The 18,174-nt window shown below is 43.5% G+C and overlaps 2 protein-coding genes across 4 annotated transcripts; both read right to left on the minus strand.

Moving 5' to 3' along the window:
• Positions 1 to 172: 172 nt before the first annotated feature.
• Positions 173 to 13,576, minus strand: adnpb (activity-dependent neuroprotector homeobox b). Of its 3 annotated transcripts, XM_057039742.1 has the most exons (5): positions 13,163 to 13,576; positions 9,923 to 10,201; positions 8,596 to 8,712; positions 4,222 to 4,314; positions 173 to 4,062 (listed from the first exon to the last, which is right to left on the minus strand). In XM_057039742.1, the coding sequence occupies exons 2-5, from the start codon at positions 9,998 to 10,000 to the stop codon at positions 1,174 to 1,176; spliced, it is 3,177 nt and encodes a 1,058-aa protein (XP_056895722.1). In that variant the 5' UTR covers positions 10,001 to 10,201; positions 13,163 to 13,576; the 3' UTR covers positions 173 to 1,173. The 3 variants fall into 3 exon arrangements, with proteins under 3 accessions (XP_056895722.1, XP_056895723.1, XP_056895721.1); XM_057039743.1 differs by lacking the exon at positions 9,923 to 10,201; XM_057039741.1 differs by lacking the exon at positions 13,163 to 13,576 and having other exon boundaries at positions 9,923 to 10,718.
• A 355-nt stretch (positions 13,577 to 13,931) lies between these two features.
• dpm1 (dolichyl-phosphate mannosyltransferase subunit 1, catalytic) lies at positions 13,932 to 17,231 on the minus strand. The gene is made up of 9 exons (XM_057039746.1): positions 17,005 to 17,231; positions 16,783 to 16,882; positions 16,360 to 16,393; positions 16,208 to 16,284; positions 16,075 to 16,100; positions 15,499 to 15,594; positions 15,323 to 15,391; positions 15,122 to 15,236; positions 13,932 to 14,977 (listed from the first exon to the last, which is right to left on the minus strand). Exons 1-9 carry the CDS (start codon positions 17,133 to 17,135, stop codon positions 14,873 to 14,875), a joined length of 753 nt encoding a protein of 250 aa, XP_056895726.1. The 5' UTR covers positions 17,136 to 17,231; the 3' UTR covers positions 13,932 to 14,872.
• Between the last annotated feature and the right edge of the window lie 943 nt (positions 17,232 to 18,174).

Consider the following 18,174-nt stretch of genomic DNA (forward strand, 5'->3'; position numbering starts at 1 on the left):
TTTCCTGGGGAGGATAAGTATACATTACCTCAAGGTTTAATAAATAAGTAAAAACATAAATTAGTCATGGGGCTGAATACTTTACATACTAAATCCTGGAGTTTGTGTAAAAGTCATCAAGAATTTAAATGTGTTTGACCTTTTTTTCCCCCAAATGAATGTGGCATAGACATTATTTCTGTGAGAAGCACAATCACAGCACTTTATTGTTCTTTAGATGCTTAAGTGAAAAATGTAACAAAACACATGCACAATTTGCACAATTCAAAGAACACATATAGAACTCAACTTTTCGGAGGGGGAAAATAAAACCTTTATATCAGCATTATGGTTTACGGTCTATTGTTGCTGGGTCAAAGAAACATCTATTCTCAATAGAATGCTGGCACAGCAGAGACTTTGATGAGCATAAAGCTTGACAATGAACCCCTTTGACAGACTAAGTTGGTGGCACGGCTTTAAAAATGGAAATAACTACATGTATGTACACATATATTCATATACACAGATACACACATATCCATACTACACACACACACACACACACACATATATATACACACACACGTGCGTGTATATGTATGTATAAATATATATACCTGTATGTATAAATATATATACCTGTATATATATGCATGTATGCATGTGTGTATATACACACAGCTCAACACATACGTATATATGTACATATATACACATATTCATATATACACACACACACACACACATATATAAAGTTATGATATATAAAAGTTCCCCAAAAAACTATTTCCTCATTGAAAATAAACATGTAAATATGAGCCACCAAAGCAACATTTACTGTTAAGCATACCATGTTGAGTGTTCAAACGTTGCTGAAGGTTTGTACAAATTTACACACAGCCCATCGCAGTATAATTACACAAAAGATTGATTATCTGGTCAGCTAAATAGCTTCAAATCACATCAAAGTATTGTTTTAAAGTCCCACTTTCGACAATAGAGCATCAGCAATTCCTTATTACGTTCCATTCTGTCCAAAATTCATTTCATTCTAAAATCTCTCAATTGCTCCTAAAAATGTAATAACTTTAATAAACCTTTATCTACTTTTTACACACCCACACACACACACACACCCTTCAGTCCAGATGAGGCAGCTTTGTTGAATAATATCTAAGGATTCTTCGTTAGTCAAACCTGTTTGCCCAGTTGGCCCCTGTCACTACTACCCCTTGTAGATGATGGCACAAATTTGGGAATAATGATTGGCATAGTATCTTTTCCTTTATCAGCTTTTACTTCTGAGCTCTCTAAAACTCCAAGTCCGTTTTCTACGTGCTCCTCATCATCAGACATATGAAACTCTGAGAGGTTTCTGAGCCCCGCTTTTATTCTAGCCTCAGTCAGTCCTCTGTCAGCACAGGGGTGTAGGTCCTGCCCTTCGTCATTACACTCCTGTTGGCGCTCGTCCTCGTCGCTGTCAGAGGCGATGGGAATGGGCTCAGGAGTGTTTAGAGGCAGCCGCTGTGGTAAACTGTCATTGATTGTCTTGGTTTGGTCCGTTTTTGATGGAAGTGGAAATGTTTGAGCTTTAGTACGTTCCAATGTTTCACTTGCTGTTCCCTGGTGCAACAGCACCCCAGCGGTACTGGCTCCGACACGTTCCCTGTGTCTGTGGAGAGCCTGCTGCGACACACCAATGCACATCTTCGAGGTCCGCCTCCTGCAGTGTCTGCCCTCGTAAGTCCCGTCCTCACAGAACACCAGTTTGTGGCTCACTTTGTTCACTTCATGCATACTGAAACCCAGCAACACACTGGCATTCCGAGATTCACATTCCTGTATGCACTGCCTCCTTTTATTGAGAAAGTGACTGGTAATGTCAGATTTCCACAGCCAAAGGCTTGCAGCCAGCTTTTCCACCTCCTGTTGTGTGGGATATGGTGCCTTATTGAAGTACTGCGTTAGAAATGTTTTTCTAGATTCATAGGTTTCATTTTCATATCCTTTTGGGTCAAGAGCTAGAAGTACAGGTTCATCTGGATCTTTTTCAATTATGAACGGACCATTACTGTCTCCTGGTTTGGCTCTTTCTCCGGGGGGTCCTGCTCTTCTACGTTTTGGTTCGTTAGTAATCAAGCTGTCAAGGTTGATGCGTTTAAGGGCACTGCTTTGGACCCGAGAATAATGAGCATCTTTACTGTCCTGTCCATTCTGGGATTTTCCTACACCTCGACAGTGCACCAAATGGAGAGTGATGGTGGAAGCGGTCATATTACTGGTATAAACTCCCAAGCAGTGGATACACTTGTAGGTCAATTTCTTTTCTACAGGGTGAACAGTCTGGATTACCTGATGTCTCTCTCTCAGGTGATGTGCCAGTGAATCTGAGATGGGTCCCTTGAGTATAGAGAAACAAAGTGGACACAGTGTCTTTCCAACATCTCTCTTGTATGGCACAGATGCCTGTGGGGCAATCTTAGTTGGAGTCCCATCCGCAGTCCCCAAAGTTTTGGTTGGCAGCTGAGGCATTAACCGCTTCCCTGAAATCAGTGAGGCAGACAAAGATACAATAGAATTGTTTGTGTTTTGAGCATGAAATGCTACAGATTCCTCTGGGGCATCCCTCATGTTGTAAGTAGTCACAATCAACTGAACGTTCTTAGGATTTCCCTGCTGCAGTGTAAGGTCAAATGTTAAGGGAGAGCCTGTATGTGGGCCTACGCTCTCATTTGGGTGTGACAATCGCATGTGCGTCACCATCTTCTCAACATCGTTGAAGGTTGCACGGCAATGTGGACAAGAAAGACCGTGAATCAGCATGTGGTTTAGCAACGTGTCACTGGGGAGATATCGGTTACAGTAAAGACATTTGCTGGTAAAGTTGTGGATCTTCATGATGTAGTTGGCTACGGCCAAAACCTTCTCGGCTTTATGCTCCTTCTCAAAATGAGAACTGTAAACATTCTCCGGAAAAAGCTCGTTGCAGATCGTGCAAATCTTCCACTTCTGAGTGTATGATGTACCCAGGACCGAGGAACCGCCTTTCTTGGCCATGACGGAGGCTACAGTAGTTGCTGCAGCCTGAACACGCGTACCCAATGAGTTGGACTTGAGTGATAAAGAACCCCCGATCATACCTGAACCCTTCAGACTTGCACCAGAAATGACCCGTTTTGCTGCTTGCGACTGCAACGGAACAGGAACCTGGGAATTTCCTGCCAAAGTTATCCTCACTTGCTGACTGCCTGCAGACAAAGGCTGAGCGCTCACATTCTTTAATCTCACTGCATCGTGTTTTGTCCCAGGTAGAAGACTTGACTTGAAGCCTGTCTTCGATGCAGCATTTATGTAACTCGGATTCTGTGAGCTGGGAGATCTGGTGGTGGCCATCACTGCACCCTTAGGGCCCATCCCAATGATGGTTTTTTCACCTTGCATTTTAAGCGGGGTCACGATTAAAGGTTTAGGACGGGGAACTATTACACTGGTGTGCCCAATCATGGCAGTGACTTGGTATCCAATTCTCTCGTGGTCCTCAATGACATGCTGGACAAGTGCTTCATAGGTCTTTGGAACAAATAAACACTTCTTGCAGTGTATTTGGTTTCCAGCAACATTGTTTGTATTATTAATCTGCGATCCACAATTCTGAACATGGGTCTTCTCCCCTGGTTTTACAATGTAAGGCTGGGCCACTTGGTGGAAATGTTCCCGATAAATGTGCTTCCTCACAACATTGTACAAAGGATCCCTATAAGTGCACTTTTTGCAGTAATATACTGCCTGTTCCACACTTTCAGCAGTCCTTTTCAGCAATCCATCCTTCAACGTGAACCCACCCGCGGCCACCACTACTCCACCAGAACCTTGCCGTGCCACGTTATTTGGCATGTGGAAAAATTTGACATGTGTTTCCAGAGTCTTTTTGTCGCCATTGTAAGTACAATATGGGCAGTTGAGCAAGATGTTGTTTTCAAAGTCCTCACTATGAACATTACGGAAGTGGCTCTTGTATGCAGAGAAGTACTTTGATGAGAAGAGACAGCCAGAGCAGCAGAAAGGCTTTGATCTGTAATCCTAAGGGTCAGAATCAGGGAGACACAAAAGTTAGAATACATTTTAAATTCAATTGTTAGACTTATACTGTACATTTATTACCAGTAGATTTAGATATTGGAATGTGGATGCTGCCAGGAAAAAATAACTAATTATGGATGTGTAAAACTGGACACAAACCTGGGCTTTGGTATGTGAAGGTTCCCACATACACACATCTTCCCATGATGTGTGCTTTATGTACACCTCTGGAGGAGTAAAGTCTTTATAGTCCTAGTAAATGAAATCAGTGATTAACAATTAAAGATCATATATATATATTATTTTTCGAAGTACCTCTAAGAAAGCATCAATCCAAAATCCAAATGATTTTCAGGGCTATGCTATCATGCTGGATACAAAAAGATGTCCTATTATGGTCCTTACCTTGCAAGGACATTCCTGCTTTTAAAGAATGCTACATTCATTTTCAGACTAATGATAGTAACTGTTTTACTGTTACTAGTTTTCACATGAACTTCAGATCCAGTCAGTCAGCTGCCAAATGCAAATCCACCAGAAGTAAACATCCTGTGAACTTCTTTGCCTAAATTGCATTACAGTAAAGTAACCCTAGAATATTACCTTCACACTTAACAACTCCATCAACATTGACCACAACCACATGGGTGAGAAATCGCCTGATGTTCATGTTCGAAAGGTAAAATGCTTAGTATCTGATAGTCAAAATGCATCCTACCCTCTAAAAGAGCAGCTTTAAATGCCCAATAGTAAATCCAATATTTGATAAATCTCATATGTTTTGACTCCTAAAGGCTGTCAAAATCAGCCTTATCTTTTTGGCAGGATATGGTGGCATTGCGGTGTAGCACCACAGCAAATCATCACATCACGTCCTGTTCAGAAAAACACATCGACACAAACATGGCTGCTTCGTCACAAAAAAAAATTAAAAATCACCACTTTGGGAATTGTAGAGCGCAAAATTAAAAGTAATGCAACATTGGACAGAAATACATCTTGTGACCTTTTAGAAGCCACTGTCAAGAAGAGGAAATGACAACACAGCAAATGAATGCCAGAATTAAGCCTATCCTATTGAGCCTACCCCAGCTGCACTAATCACTTGTGGAGTGAATTGTTATCGTGCCACAGCTGTGGAAGACGTCCTGTATCATCCCAGTGCCGAAGACACCACAAGGAGCTCAACAGCTACAGGCCGGTAGCTCTGACATCTCATCTGATGAAGACGCTGGAGAGACTCATCCTCGCCCACCTGCGCCCACTGGTGAGCTCCTTCATGGACCCGCTGCAGTTCGCCTACCAGCCGAGCATCGGGGTGGATGATGCCGTCATCTACCTCCTGCACACCTCCCTTGGCCTGCCGGTACCGAGCTGCTGCCTCAGGAGTCCCACAGGCCAGTAAGGCCCGATAGGACTCCTTCAGCCTGACATAATCCCTCACCGCTGGTGTCCACCAGTGGGTTCGGGCATTGCCGCTACGACAGGCACCCACCACCTTGCGGCCACAGCACCGGTCAGCTGCCTCAACAATGGAGGCACGGAACATGGTCCACTCGGACTCAATGTCCCCCGCTTTCCCCGAGACATGGTCAAAACTCTCCCGGAGGTGTGAGTTGAAGCTCCTTCTGACATGAGACTCTGCCAGGCGTTTCCAGCAGACCCTCACAATACGTTTGGGTCTGCTGGGTCTGTCCGGCATCCTTCCCACCATCGGAGCCAACTCACCACCAGGTGGTGATCAGTTGACAGCTCTGCCCCTCTCTTCACCCGGGTGTCCAGAACATGCGGCCGCAAATCCGATGACACGACCACAAAGTCGATCATCGATCTGCGGCCTAAGGCGTCCTGGTGCCAAATGCACATGTGGACACCTTTATGCCTGAACAAGGTGTTCGTTGTGGACAATCTGAGACAAGCACAGAAGTCCGTACTTCCCAATCACACCTCTCCAGGTCACACTGTCGCTGCCAACGTGAGCATTGAAGTCACCCAGGAGGACGAGGGAGCCCCCAGAAGGGGCACTCTCCAGCACTCCCTCTAAGGACTCCAAAAAGGGTGGATACGCTGAACTGCTGTTTGGGCCATAGGCACAAACAACAGTCAGGATCCGTCCCCCACCCCAAGGCGAAGGGAGGCTACCCTCTCATCCACCGGGGTAAACTCCAATATACAGGCACTGAGCTGGGGAGCAACGAGAATTGCCACCCCTGCCCGTCACCTCTCACCATCGGCAACTCCAGAGTGGTAGAGAGTCCAACCCCTCTCAAGAAGACTGGTTCCAGAGCCCTTGCTGTGCGTCCAGGTGAGGCCGACTATATGTAGTCCGAACTTCTCAACCTCACACACCAACTCAGGCTCCTTTCCCATCAGAGTGGTGACATTCCATGTCCCTAGAGCCAGTTTATGCAGCCGGGAATCAGACCACCAAGGTCCCCGCCTTCGGCCGCTACCCAACACACAATACACCCGACCCCCTTGGCCCCTCCTGCAGGTGGTGAGCCCATGGGAAGGGGGTCCCATGTTGCCTCTTCGGGCTGTGCACGGCCGGAGTCCATGGGCAGAGGTCCGGCCACCAGGCACTCGCCAACGTGCACCGCCCCCAGGCCTGGCTCCAGGAGGGGGCCTGGGTGACCTGCATCCAGGCAAGGGAAACTTGGGACCAATAATCGTTTTCATCATTGGGGGTCCTGGGCTACGCTTTGTCTGATCCCTCACCTAGGACCTGTTTGCCATGGGTGGCCCTACCAGGGGCATAAAGCCCCAGACAACAGAGCTCCTAGGATCACTGGGACACGCAAACCCCTCCACCACGTTAAGGTGGTAGCCCAGGAGTGGGGCTCCGAGTCATATCGGCTAATCTGCAGCACCGGTATCCCGCAGGGAACAGTTCTGGCTACTTTCCTGTTCACCCTCTACACCACAACCTTTTCATACAATTTGTCATCTTGCCACCTCCAGAAGTTCTCTGACGACTCTGCTGCTGTCGGCCTCATCGCTGATGGGGACGAGATGGAGTACAGAGGACTTATTCAGGTCTTTGTGGACTGGAGCCTGCGGAACAACCTCCAGATCAACGCTGGCAAAACCAAGGAGCTGGTGGTGGATCTCCACAGGCGTTAACAACTACCCCCCGCCTGCACCGGTGAACATCCTGGGAACGGACGCCGACGTTGTAAAGACCTATAAGTACCTGCGTGTTCACTAAACAATAACCTGGACTGGACACACAACACAGAAGGGCAATAGCAGACTGTTCCTGCTCAGGAGACTGAGGTCTTTTGGAGTGCAGGGACCACTCCTGAGGACTTTCTATGACTCTTTGGTGGGATCAGCCATCTTTTATGGGATAGTCTGCTGGTCCAGTAGCATCACGCACAGGGACAGGAGGAGATGGACTGGTAAGGAGGGCCAGCTCTGTCCTGGGATGTCCCCTGGACTCAGTGGAGGTGGTGGGAAACGGGAGGATGATGGCTAAGCTGTCATCCATGTTGAACAACACGTCCCACCCCCTACAGGACACCCTGACAGCACTGGGCAGCTCCTTCAGTGAGCGGCTGCTCCACCCTCGCTGTGTGAAGGAGAGGTATCGCAGATCTTTCCTGCCGGCTGCTGTCAGACTGCACAATAAACATAATGCCCGCTAACACAATCTGAATATTATATATTCTGATATGTATATTGTATTCACCCTCTGTACTATGTACAGGTATAAAAAAGGCTGATTGTCCATTTATCTTGGTTTATTATATACATACACATCCTTTTTTGTATATTTTCTATTCTTATCTCAAATTTTATTTTTTCTGCATTTTCTGCTGTTGGGCTCTAAATTTTCCCATGTGGGAAACCTCCGTTTAAGGATAATTTTTCCAATTTGACATGGATAGCTTCCTTGACACCCCTCTCAAACCAGCGGTCTTCTCTGGCCAGTACCCGTACTTGGCTGTCCTCAAAGGAGTGCCCACTCTCCTTTAAGTGTAAGTGGACTGCTGAGTCCTGACCTGAAGAGGTAGAAAGTCTGTGTTGTGCCATTCTTCTGTGGAAGAATGGCACAACACAGTTCTATGTTATGTAGTTCTACACAGTTCTATGTAGTTCTATGGATAACTATGACCTGGATGATTGAGAATCTATACAGACATGTCATGTGAGGCTTTCAGACTGAAATGAGAATGGTGATGTGGAATATTTAAGGGTTGGCCTTGGTGTGTGGCTTTATACCTTGCAATTTTGTCCCTTATACAAAGTATCAAAGCTGAGCACAGACTGAACATGTCAGAATACAATACGCGGGTACATCAACAGCATCAAGAAAGGCAAAGGGCTCCTTTCTTTTTTAGAGTCAAGCTGCAAATTTCCCCGGTAGGTTGCAAGGTCATTTGTCCAGGGGTGAAATGCTGTGACAACTCTTTCACATTGCCAAAAAGAGCAGCATCTATCTGAGAAAATGCAGGATTTTTCTCTAGTGTGAAAGGGGCTATAAAAATGGGATGCGGTATGATGTCAACACAAGACCGTGTCAATATTTACCTCAAGGTGATCCCGACAAAACTCTAAGCCAATGTCCCCCAGGACCTTCTTGACATTTTTCCTTGCTTTGCGCAGACTCACAATGTTATTGACTGGCAGCTGGAACATTGTCTCCACCTGAATGGAAAACACACATAATGAAAACTGTCAATGAATACCGTCAATGTTTAACAGATGCCATTGTGGTTTAGCATCTTTGGGAATATGTGATAAAAAGAAAAAAAATTACAAATGAATATCAGATTTAAAACATTGCAGAACAGTTTTCGTTCAAGATTGTGCATGTAGGAGTATCGCAGTGATTATAGAGGGCTTGAAGGGGCATGCGATTGCAAAATGAATTGTAGGCCACAGCTGCCATAAGAGTTAGCATCAGTTTTTAGTTTGCATCAGAGCTGTAAACACACCTGGACCTCACCGGGGTGCTGACTGGTGGGTTTTGACCAACAGATGTTGTGTCCGCCTTTATGATTTGTTTCTAGCTAAATGTATTTTCAGTCTGGAATTGACTTCATTTACTTGGGAAATATGTCGGGAGTTATTAGGGTTATTTATCTGTGATTTAGGGCACATATACGCCCATGTCTAACTTGGGTAACGCTAACAGTGATGCGGCATAACAGAAGCCCACAGGGGTTTTTTTTGGACCCATCATGTGAACGATGGTGGCACTTAATGATACAGCATGTTTGGGACATGTTTTTAAACGTGCTAAAACCAAAGAACAGAACACAAGGGCAGCGTCGTCCATGCCGCCGACATGTAAACATTTTTCAGAAAGCCCACAACGCAGTGCAATTTTTCCACTCTGCGACATCCCCTATATATTTGGCCCAAATTATTCCAAATTAAACAGTGGTATTATATCTACATGTGAAAAGCTATATGTGTTCATTTTGTAAACCCTCCAGTGCAACGCCCTGCTTTGTTGCTGCTGGCTCGTGTATGTAGAGGAAACACACAATACCAACTTTGAAATTTAATAAAATAGCTTAAAATAGGCTTGTGACTGCTGTGACTACATTTTACTATGTCATGTTATATATTAACAATCTCTTTTGCATTGCTACAGTTGCTAGCTGTAACCTACTAAGAGCAGCACCAGTCAACTCAAAAGCAAAGCCAACCATTATGATTTTATGTAAATACTGATATGAACAATTAGAATGTTTTTATATTTATATATATATACACTGCTCAAAGAAATTAGAGGAACACTTCAAAAACACATCAGATCTGAACAGGTGGGGGGGAAATGATCTTGAATATCTTTATTTATTAGTAACAAAATGATGTCACATAATTTGATAGAAATGAAAATGATCACCTTATAGAGGGGGGAAATCAACACCCAATCGACACCCCAAAAATTAAAGTGAAAAAATGATGCAGCAGACTGGTCCATTTTGCCAAAATGTCATTGTAGCAACTCAAAATGATTCTCAGTAGGTTGTGTGGCCCCACGTGCTTGTACGCATGCCTGACATCGTCGGGGCTCCTGATGAGACGACGAATGGTGTCCTGGGCGATCTCTGCCCAGTTCTGGACCAGGGCATCACTGAGCTCCTGGACACTCTGCGGATCAACCTGGTGGCACCGGATGGACCTAAACATAATGTCCCAGAGGTGTTCTATTGGGTTTAAGTCAGGTGACCGTGGGGGGCAGTCAATGGTATCAATTCCTTCATCCTCCAGGAACTGCCTGCATACTCTAGCCACATGAGGTCGGCCATTGTCGTGGACCAGGAGGAACCCAGGTCCCACTGCAGCACCGTAGGTTCTGACAACGGGTCCAAGGATTTCATCCTAATACCTAACAGCAGTCAGGGTGCCATTATCTAACCTGTAGAGGTCTGTGCATCCTTCCAGGGATATGCCTCCCCAGACCATCACTGACCCACCACCAAGCCGGTCACTCTGAATGATGTTGCAGGCAGCATAACGGTCTCCACAGCATCTCCAGACCCTTTCACATCTGCCGCGTGTGCTCAGGTTGAACCTGCTCTCATCGGTGAAGAGCACAGGGCGCCAGTGGCGTAGTTGCCAACTCTAGTGGTCTGTGGCAAATGCCAATCGAGCTCTACGGCGCCGCGCAGTGAGCACAGGGCCCACTACAGGACGTTGGGCCCTCAGGCCACCCTCATGGAGCCTGTTTCAGAAACATTCACACCAGTGGCCTGCTGGAGGTCATTTTGTAGGGCTCTGGCAGTGCTCATCCTGTTCCTCCTTGCACAAAGGAGTAGATACCGATCCTGCTGAGGGTTTAAGGACCTTCTACGGCCCTGTCCAGCTCTCCTGGAGTAACTACCCGTCTCCTGGAATCTCCTCCATGCTCTTGAGACTGTGCTGGCAGACACAGCAAACCTCCTTGCTACAGCACGTATTGATGTGCCATCCTGGAGGAGTTGGACTACTTGTGCAACCTCTGTAGCGATCAGGTACCACACCATGCTATCAACACAGATGTTGATCCAAGCCAAATGAAGAACTACAGCAGTAGAAAGTCAGTCAGTAAAAAATCAGCCAAAAGAGAAGAGGAGGGAAAAAAGTATCAGTGGCCTCAACCTGGAAAGCCATTCCTGTTTTGAGGGCCGTCTCATTGTTGCCCCTCTGATGCTCCTGTTGTTGATTTCATTAACAACAAAGCAGCAGAAACTGATTAACAACCCCCTCTGCTACTTAACTGATCAGATCAATATCCTGGAAGTTTGACTGATAGGTTGATATACTCTGATTAAAAAGTGTTCCTCTAATCTTTTTGAGCAGTGTATTTAACCTATAAAGAGTGATCATGTTCATTTTAAGAAAATGTTTAAATATTTCTTGCATGAGCAGAAATGGTTTAAAACTCAATCATGAATCAAAAGTACAGATTCTCAAACAAATGCAATGGCTCTAAACTGTCTCAGCAAAACATCAACTGTAATCACCAAATATTCCTTTGATATTGCCAAGGTCTTAAGTTAAAAGGCACAATTATAGAGATTACATTTACAATTTCTATAGAAATTTTCAAACGCCATGGTTTCCTGTGCATCTTGGTTTTCTATGGGCTAAATGCACTGTTGTGTCCTGCTGCAGCAGTGCTGCACATCTGGCTTTTCTATTCAACTTTTCAGAAGCCTCTCATGTGTAATCCATTCCTCACTTGATTTGGATTCCCATGATCCATCTACAAGTGCAAAAATTTGTCCTATTTCTAGGGCCATCCCTTATTTCTCCCATTACCGGTAGATGCTGCTAAATTGGAATTTCATCTCGTAGGCTTTCCCTATAGCCTGCCCGTCTCATTTTTCTCCTTGCTTAGCAATAGCAGCCACAGAATGGCACCTCCTATTGAGTCAGCAGCAGTCTCTCCAATATGTCTGCAGTGGCAGGGGAGGAAGAAGCAGAGAAGAGCAAGTGATGTTGGAAGGGGAGGGACAGAAGGAGCAAGGGTGATCAGTGGAGGGGAGGGGGAGTATATGTATGAGTTGGGGAGTTGGAAGGAAGAGAAGGAAGTGTGAATGAGAGTGGAAGAGATGAGAGGGTGAGGGAGGGAAGTGTGTGTGTGTGTGTGGGGGGGGGGGCAAGGGAGGTAGGACAGCCATGTACAGAGGGAGAAGGAAGAAATGAGGGAGGTGAGGAGAGGCAGGGGACAGGAGCAGAGGGGAAGCAAAGAAAGGAAATAAGGAAACAACCGGGAAGGAGAGGAGGAAAGGAAGGAAGGAGGGGGCGGCAAGAGGAGGTTACTCTGAAGTGTGTGTATTCTGACACAAAGAAATGGATCCGAACAAACCTTCAATAGGATCTGACCCCATTTCCTTTTCAACCACTACCAACATTTAATAATCTTTTTTTGCTTTAAAAGAAGTGACTAGTAAAATCCGTACTGTCACTCGAAAACGTTGTATTCCATAAACTCCATCCGACACCGCAGAGTTGCGTGGTGGACAGTTGTGATCGTGATGAGGATGATCAGAATGTGACAGATCTCAATCTCACCATCGATTAACCTAAAGGTATCACATCATAGTCCCAGGGCAATCTAGTCTCATCGTGGTCCGCCAGGATATAACAGAAATCTTCTCTTTGAGTTGGCCCGAACACATTTTTTGAAATAACGTGTCCCGAAATGTAGATGCCAGCTGCGCGCATAATATCTCACCTTATATCGTGTTTTGGACAGTATATAAATCTGCAATAAAGGCTAGTTAATCTAACCTGTATGTCAACACTTGGCAGGATCCAGTTTATTAGATTTGCCAAGGCATCACTGTCAATAACAAAAACTAGTCACACCGCACCGAGTTAGCATGCTAAGATAGCCAGCAAACAATATGGACTGCTCAAAAACCAAGGCTACATGTTTTGTGTTTCAGCCGCTGGATGGGATGTTTTAAAATCAAATACTCAGCTACTGGGACTACGCTGATCGGCCATAACTTTTAGACACATTTAACTGACTATGGCGATAGCCAAGTTACCTTAGCAGTAGTTGAGGAGCCACTGATCACATCACAGTACGCAGCTACGGCCAACAGCTAGCTTTGATGGTCTTACACAACATTAAGGCGAACAAGTTTACCTGCTTTCACATCCACAGCTCCAGCTTGAGAGAAACGTGCCTGCTAAGGATGACGGGATACAGTTCAGAAAGCTCTCAGACGTATTGCTTCCTTCAAATGACAAATAGCTTCGTGGCGGAGAACGTGCAAACCGGCCGTTCGTGTATCCTCCAAGCACGATTCTCTCTCGGTGGTTCGGACTAGTCTCTATCCTCTAGTCGGCAAAGGGGCAAAAATATTCTGGCTCATAATTAAATTAAACTGTGCTATTTTATCCTGGTGGGAACAGAAACATATCCTCTGGTCGTAGCTACTCCCGGCATAGCCACATTTTTAAGCAAATCGCTTGAGTGTGTCTATTGCCTTTACTGATAACCCTCTGCCCATTCTCCTGTCAAACAATACAGTGCTGAAACTGCCCGACCCAAAATGGCGCTAATAAAAACTCCGGAAGTGACGTCTATTTAATTATCAATTTAAAAAAAACCTCAAATGTCCAGGCGAACCAAGTTCGCCGAACCCTTCATTATCCTTTGAAATTACGCATATATTTGCTGGTCAAATAAATTACCTTACAGATGTACGTTGTGCTATTTTTCTGTTTCAGACGGTGGGGTGAAACAATCCAGATTGGTGATTGAGCGGTCTGGCCGACAGATGGCGCAGTCCCTAAGAGGGGCTTCTGGACTGCGCATGCGCTTTGCGAACAGCTCGGTTGGTTCGGTGGAAGGAACATGGTGGGCTTGGTGTTATGGTAACTTGGGATAAACCTTTAACCAGATACGTTAATCGCGTCTTTAAAATAGCTCCACTTTTATTTTCAAAGACAATGGTCAAAAAAAGAAAACCCATAAATAAAGACCAATAATAAAGAAAAACTCCCATTACCCAACAAACTTAATCACTAGACATATCCTGACATGCTAACAGGGGGTCAAGGAATAAAAATAATAGTCCAGAAAAATAATGTAATAAGTTCTGAAACTGATAGAAAAAAAGGATGGCATTTAAATAAAATAAAAAAATTAGAAGAACATGGGCAGCAATTCAACAATGGGCAGGTTCATTTGAGTGTCTTGGTTTACAATTGGCTGGAATTATTAGTGATCTTTTTTTGAGAACAAGAGTATTAAACTGCAATTACCTCATTCAATAGTTTTGAGTGGAAAAAATATCAATTTAGTATTTGTATTTTAAAAAATAAGTGCAGGTAGTTTTTTTTTAAATTGAAAACCTATTTTTTAATGTTAAATCACTAGCTAAAGTCTGAAAATAAGGGTAATATTAATTCTTGATCATTCTAAGTTAATATTTGAGATTAACTATCAATTATGGACCAATTATTAACATTAAATTAGTAAAATTAAAGTGGGACATTCTTAAAAATCCAGAAAAAAATCCTGGTAACTACTCTGTCGATTACAGATAATGCTATGATAGTTTTGTGTTTATCTTTGCAAGAAAATGCATTTTTGATGAACACTGCTTATAGTGTGTTTAAAAAAGTGTGTATCAAAATTTGCAGTTTGTCATTGTTTTAACAGTGGCTGCCCAAGTTAAACCCTTTGGAACAGAAGAGAAATGTCATATCACAGGACTACCACAGGCATCAGGTGGATTACCTTCCCTCAGACTACTACAAAAACTGTAAAGATTTCAGTTTTAAAATGAGTGGAAACTTTGACATTGAAAAGAAATCCCATGGAAAATCAGAAATAAGTATCATCAATTCATGTTGTGGCAAAAAGTAGGAGCAGTCCTTTTGCGAATGAAACAATCTCGTTTCCGCCGAGTTTGGATTCTCCATAAACGCGATCCACAAAAGAAATTGGTACCTGTTGATGAGATTAAGGAGTTTCCATTATAAATTGCCACTCATTTAAACTAAATACTACAGAAGCAAGGTCTATGTTCAGAAGAGGAATAATAGTAACAATGCCAACACCGATGCTAACAAATAAATTTTATTACTGTCTTACTTCTCCAATAGTGTATTTCAGTTGCCTGGCCCGAATTATGATCTCCATTTGGAAGACATAACCTTTGGACATGCATTTCTCAACCAGAGTCTCCAAGACTTCCTTCTTGTACAACCTAAGAAAATAGAGAAGCAGGGATATGAGGGAAACCAAGAACTGCATGCATTGTGGTGGTTCTGGAACAACTTTTGCAGCATTTACCTAAAACTGCCAGTCAGATCTGATGCATTAGGTCTCAGCAGGGTCTGAGTCAAAAAGTTTGCCCCTCGACTGAAGATAAAAAGGCAACAGAATAAAGACAAGACAGTGAAACATGACCGCAGAAGCTGGAGATGGTGTCAGAGGGATGACTGAAGACTGCATCAGCTTGGATTTACCTGATAAGCTTCCTACGAAGATCCCAGCCATACACTCCGCCACTACCGCGGTAGCGAGTACCAGACACAAGATCATAATTACCTTCCTTTTGCTTTCTGATCAAGAGAGATAAATAGGGTTTGTGATTGGACATGCAACATGGATGCACTGTAAAGTCACCGTGTTGAGATCTGATACATATCTCATCTCTTTATCGCCAAATGTAAAGTTGATTTAGACTGAATGACCTCACAAGCAAGTTGGACTATATTCCAGTAACAAGAAATGAAAAGTGCAAAAAAAAATTAAAATAGTGCTTTGAGGCAACAGCCCCAACCACTGCACCAGCTGTGGTGGGTGTGCTGCATAAAAGTCAACATAAAACATAAAAGTCATGTTTCAAAATTAATTTATCCTTAATTTAAGATGATTTTGCACAAATACACACCAGACCAAATGTTCCATTAGCCTGCATAGAAATAGACTGGCATCTTTCTGTCATCAATTTGACAGTAATATTATTATTTGTTTGATGATAATTTACTATCTAAACTCAAAGAACTAAATTCTGATAGGACAAGAAAAGAGTTACCTACTTAATAAAGTCTGGCATAAATTTGGGCTGAAAGAAAATCATAAAAAGAAAGTCACTCATTGATTATTTCCCTTAAATACTTTACAAATGTGAAACACTGAACTAAGCATATGCAACAAAAGAGGTCAACTCACATGGTGGGAAAGATCTGCATCCATTATAAAGATGAAGTTTCCAGTCGCCTGCTTTATGCCGTGGAGGTAAGCAGTTCCTTTAAAAATATCCTGAGGTCGTCAAGGACGGCTACCACAATATGTGCTGATAAGAGTTACACCTATAAACTTACCAAGCCCCAGTTTGGATGCTCTTGGTCGTAGAACCTGTACCACAAACAAAAAGCATTGTAGTGATATTACCAACATTCTGTTCAAGAAGTCTGAGAGTAGAATGAACAAAATTTTTATCTAAAGAAAATATTAGAAATATAATGTCAGTTATCAGTCAATAACTGGTATTGACTGATAACTGTGTGTGTGTGTGTTGACAACAACAAAAGCTTACAGTAAATATTTGAGATTGCACCACAGCATGTTTAGCTGGGCAGGTAGTTACCATTTAATGCCAATATATTTATATCACCCAAAAATCACTGTTGAATGCTAAACGTACTGAATACTTTTCTGATAGTTGCACTTATGGTTAAATGCCGAACTACATTTTGTTACTTTGTAAAATTAAACACAACTTGGATCTGACATGCACTATTTACCACTTTATCTTTTCCGTAAATCTCCTGCAATTGTTTGGCTACCTCCAGTGTCCCATCTGGGCTTGCATCGTCGATAACGATGATCTCGTAGTCATATCCACTGTGAAAACAGGCAAATGTGCAAACTAACTTTATCAAGTAATTGATTCAATACTGAACCTGTAAACCGTCCAGAAACCGAAGGCAGATGATCTCGTTAAATCTAAAATTGCAGGAACAAACCTTTCGCTGAAATATTTTACCAAAAGCCACACAATCAAAGGGAGGTTTTCCCTTTCGTTATAGGTCGGGAGCAGGACTGTGTATTTGTCTCGACTGTCCCGACTTTGCTGTGGAGTTGTCCGGCTCGTCATAGTTCAGACTTTCTGTCTAAGGAGCAGACGATTTCTCTAATTCGGAACAGGCTTCCTAATTACTTCCGCTTCCTTGCTTCTTCTTCTTCTTTTGGTTTTAACGGCAGTTGCCATCCATATTGTGGCACTACTGCCGCCTTCTGGTCATCTGTCTCACTCATCCAACCTTACATCATTTTAGACAGCCCAGTACAGGTCAACTTTGAAAGCCTCTTTCCTCCCGCCTCTATCCAGCTCAAAATGCTCTTCTCATCCCCATCCACCATTCTCATCTTCCTCAGTCCATCCTCATCATCACCTTCCTTTCCTCACTATACTGCCTGCATATTAAAAGCATGTTGTGTTGTCGCGCACATAGCCCACTCATGATGTACTGTTTGAGTTGGGCCCGATTCTTAACCTTCTCATTATAATCAGCTCTTTGCTGTTATTTCCCCATCTTCTCAGTGAGTTAACCCTCCTTTGTATTGAAAAAATATGCCTCCCCTTGACAGCTGCTTCCCATTTCTGTTTCACTGCTCATTTGCTTTTTCCTACACGTTACTCTTAACCTCTGACTTTGATCATTTAATTCCTCTTTCAACTGTGCTCCCCTTACCTGCTCCCTTTGCTACCTTATCTGCCCTCTCATTCCCCAAGACCCCCATGTGAGCTGGGCTCCACAGAAACACAATGCAACACTTCACGACACATTTCCTGCACTCTATTATATTTATTACTAAATTTTGGTGATTTTTTTGATGCTCCTGTTTTAATGCTTGTTGCCGTTGATACTGAATCACTACTAATTAGTGTCTTGATTCTTCCTCCTCCTTGTTCTTCATATGCATTTTTATCGCCGTTAGCATACAGCTGTACGTGCATTACCGCCACCATCTGAACTGGAGCGTGGCACAGACTACCTCTGACTGAGCCCCGTTACTTCTAAAAATCACACATTCACCCTATGGAAAATATCTAAAACCATACAAAGCAATGTGACAGACCATGTTATTTGTAGCACATTGTCACACGTCATAGTTGATGTTTCCAAAGTATT

Source organism: Takifugu flavidus, chromosome 8 (genome assembly GCF_003711565.1).
Source record: "Takifugu flavidus isolate HTHZ2018 chromosome 8, ASM371156v2, whole genome shotgun sequence".
NCBI lineage: Eukaryota > Metazoa > Chordata > Actinopteri > Tetraodontiformes > Tetraodontidae > Takifugu > Takifugu flavidus.

Coding starts and splice junctions, on each gene's coding strand:
- adnpb (XM_057039742.1), bottom strand. CDS start 10,000: ATGGACCAGTCTGCTGCATCATTTTTTCACTTTAATTTTTGGGGTGTC. Junction 4,315..8,595: donor TTTGTCGGGATCACCTTGAG/GTAAATATTGAC, acceptor TTCATTTACTAG/GACTATAAAGACTTTACTCC. Junction 4,063..4,221: donor CTTCACATACCAAAGCCCAG/GTTTGTGTCCAG, acceptor TCTGACCCTTAG/GATTACAGATCAAAGCCTTT.
- dpm1 (XM_057039746.1), bottom strand. CDS start 17,135: ATGACGAGCCGGACAACTCCACAGCAAAGTCGGGACAGTCGAGACAAA. Junction 16,101..16,207: donor ATGCAGATCTTTCCCACCAT/GTGAGTTGACCT, acceptor ATTTTCTTTCAG/CCCAAATTTATGCCAGACTT. Junction 14,978..15,121: donor TGAAATACACTATTGGAGAA/GTAAGACAGTAA, acceptor TCTCATCAACAG/GTACCAATTTCTTTTGTGGA.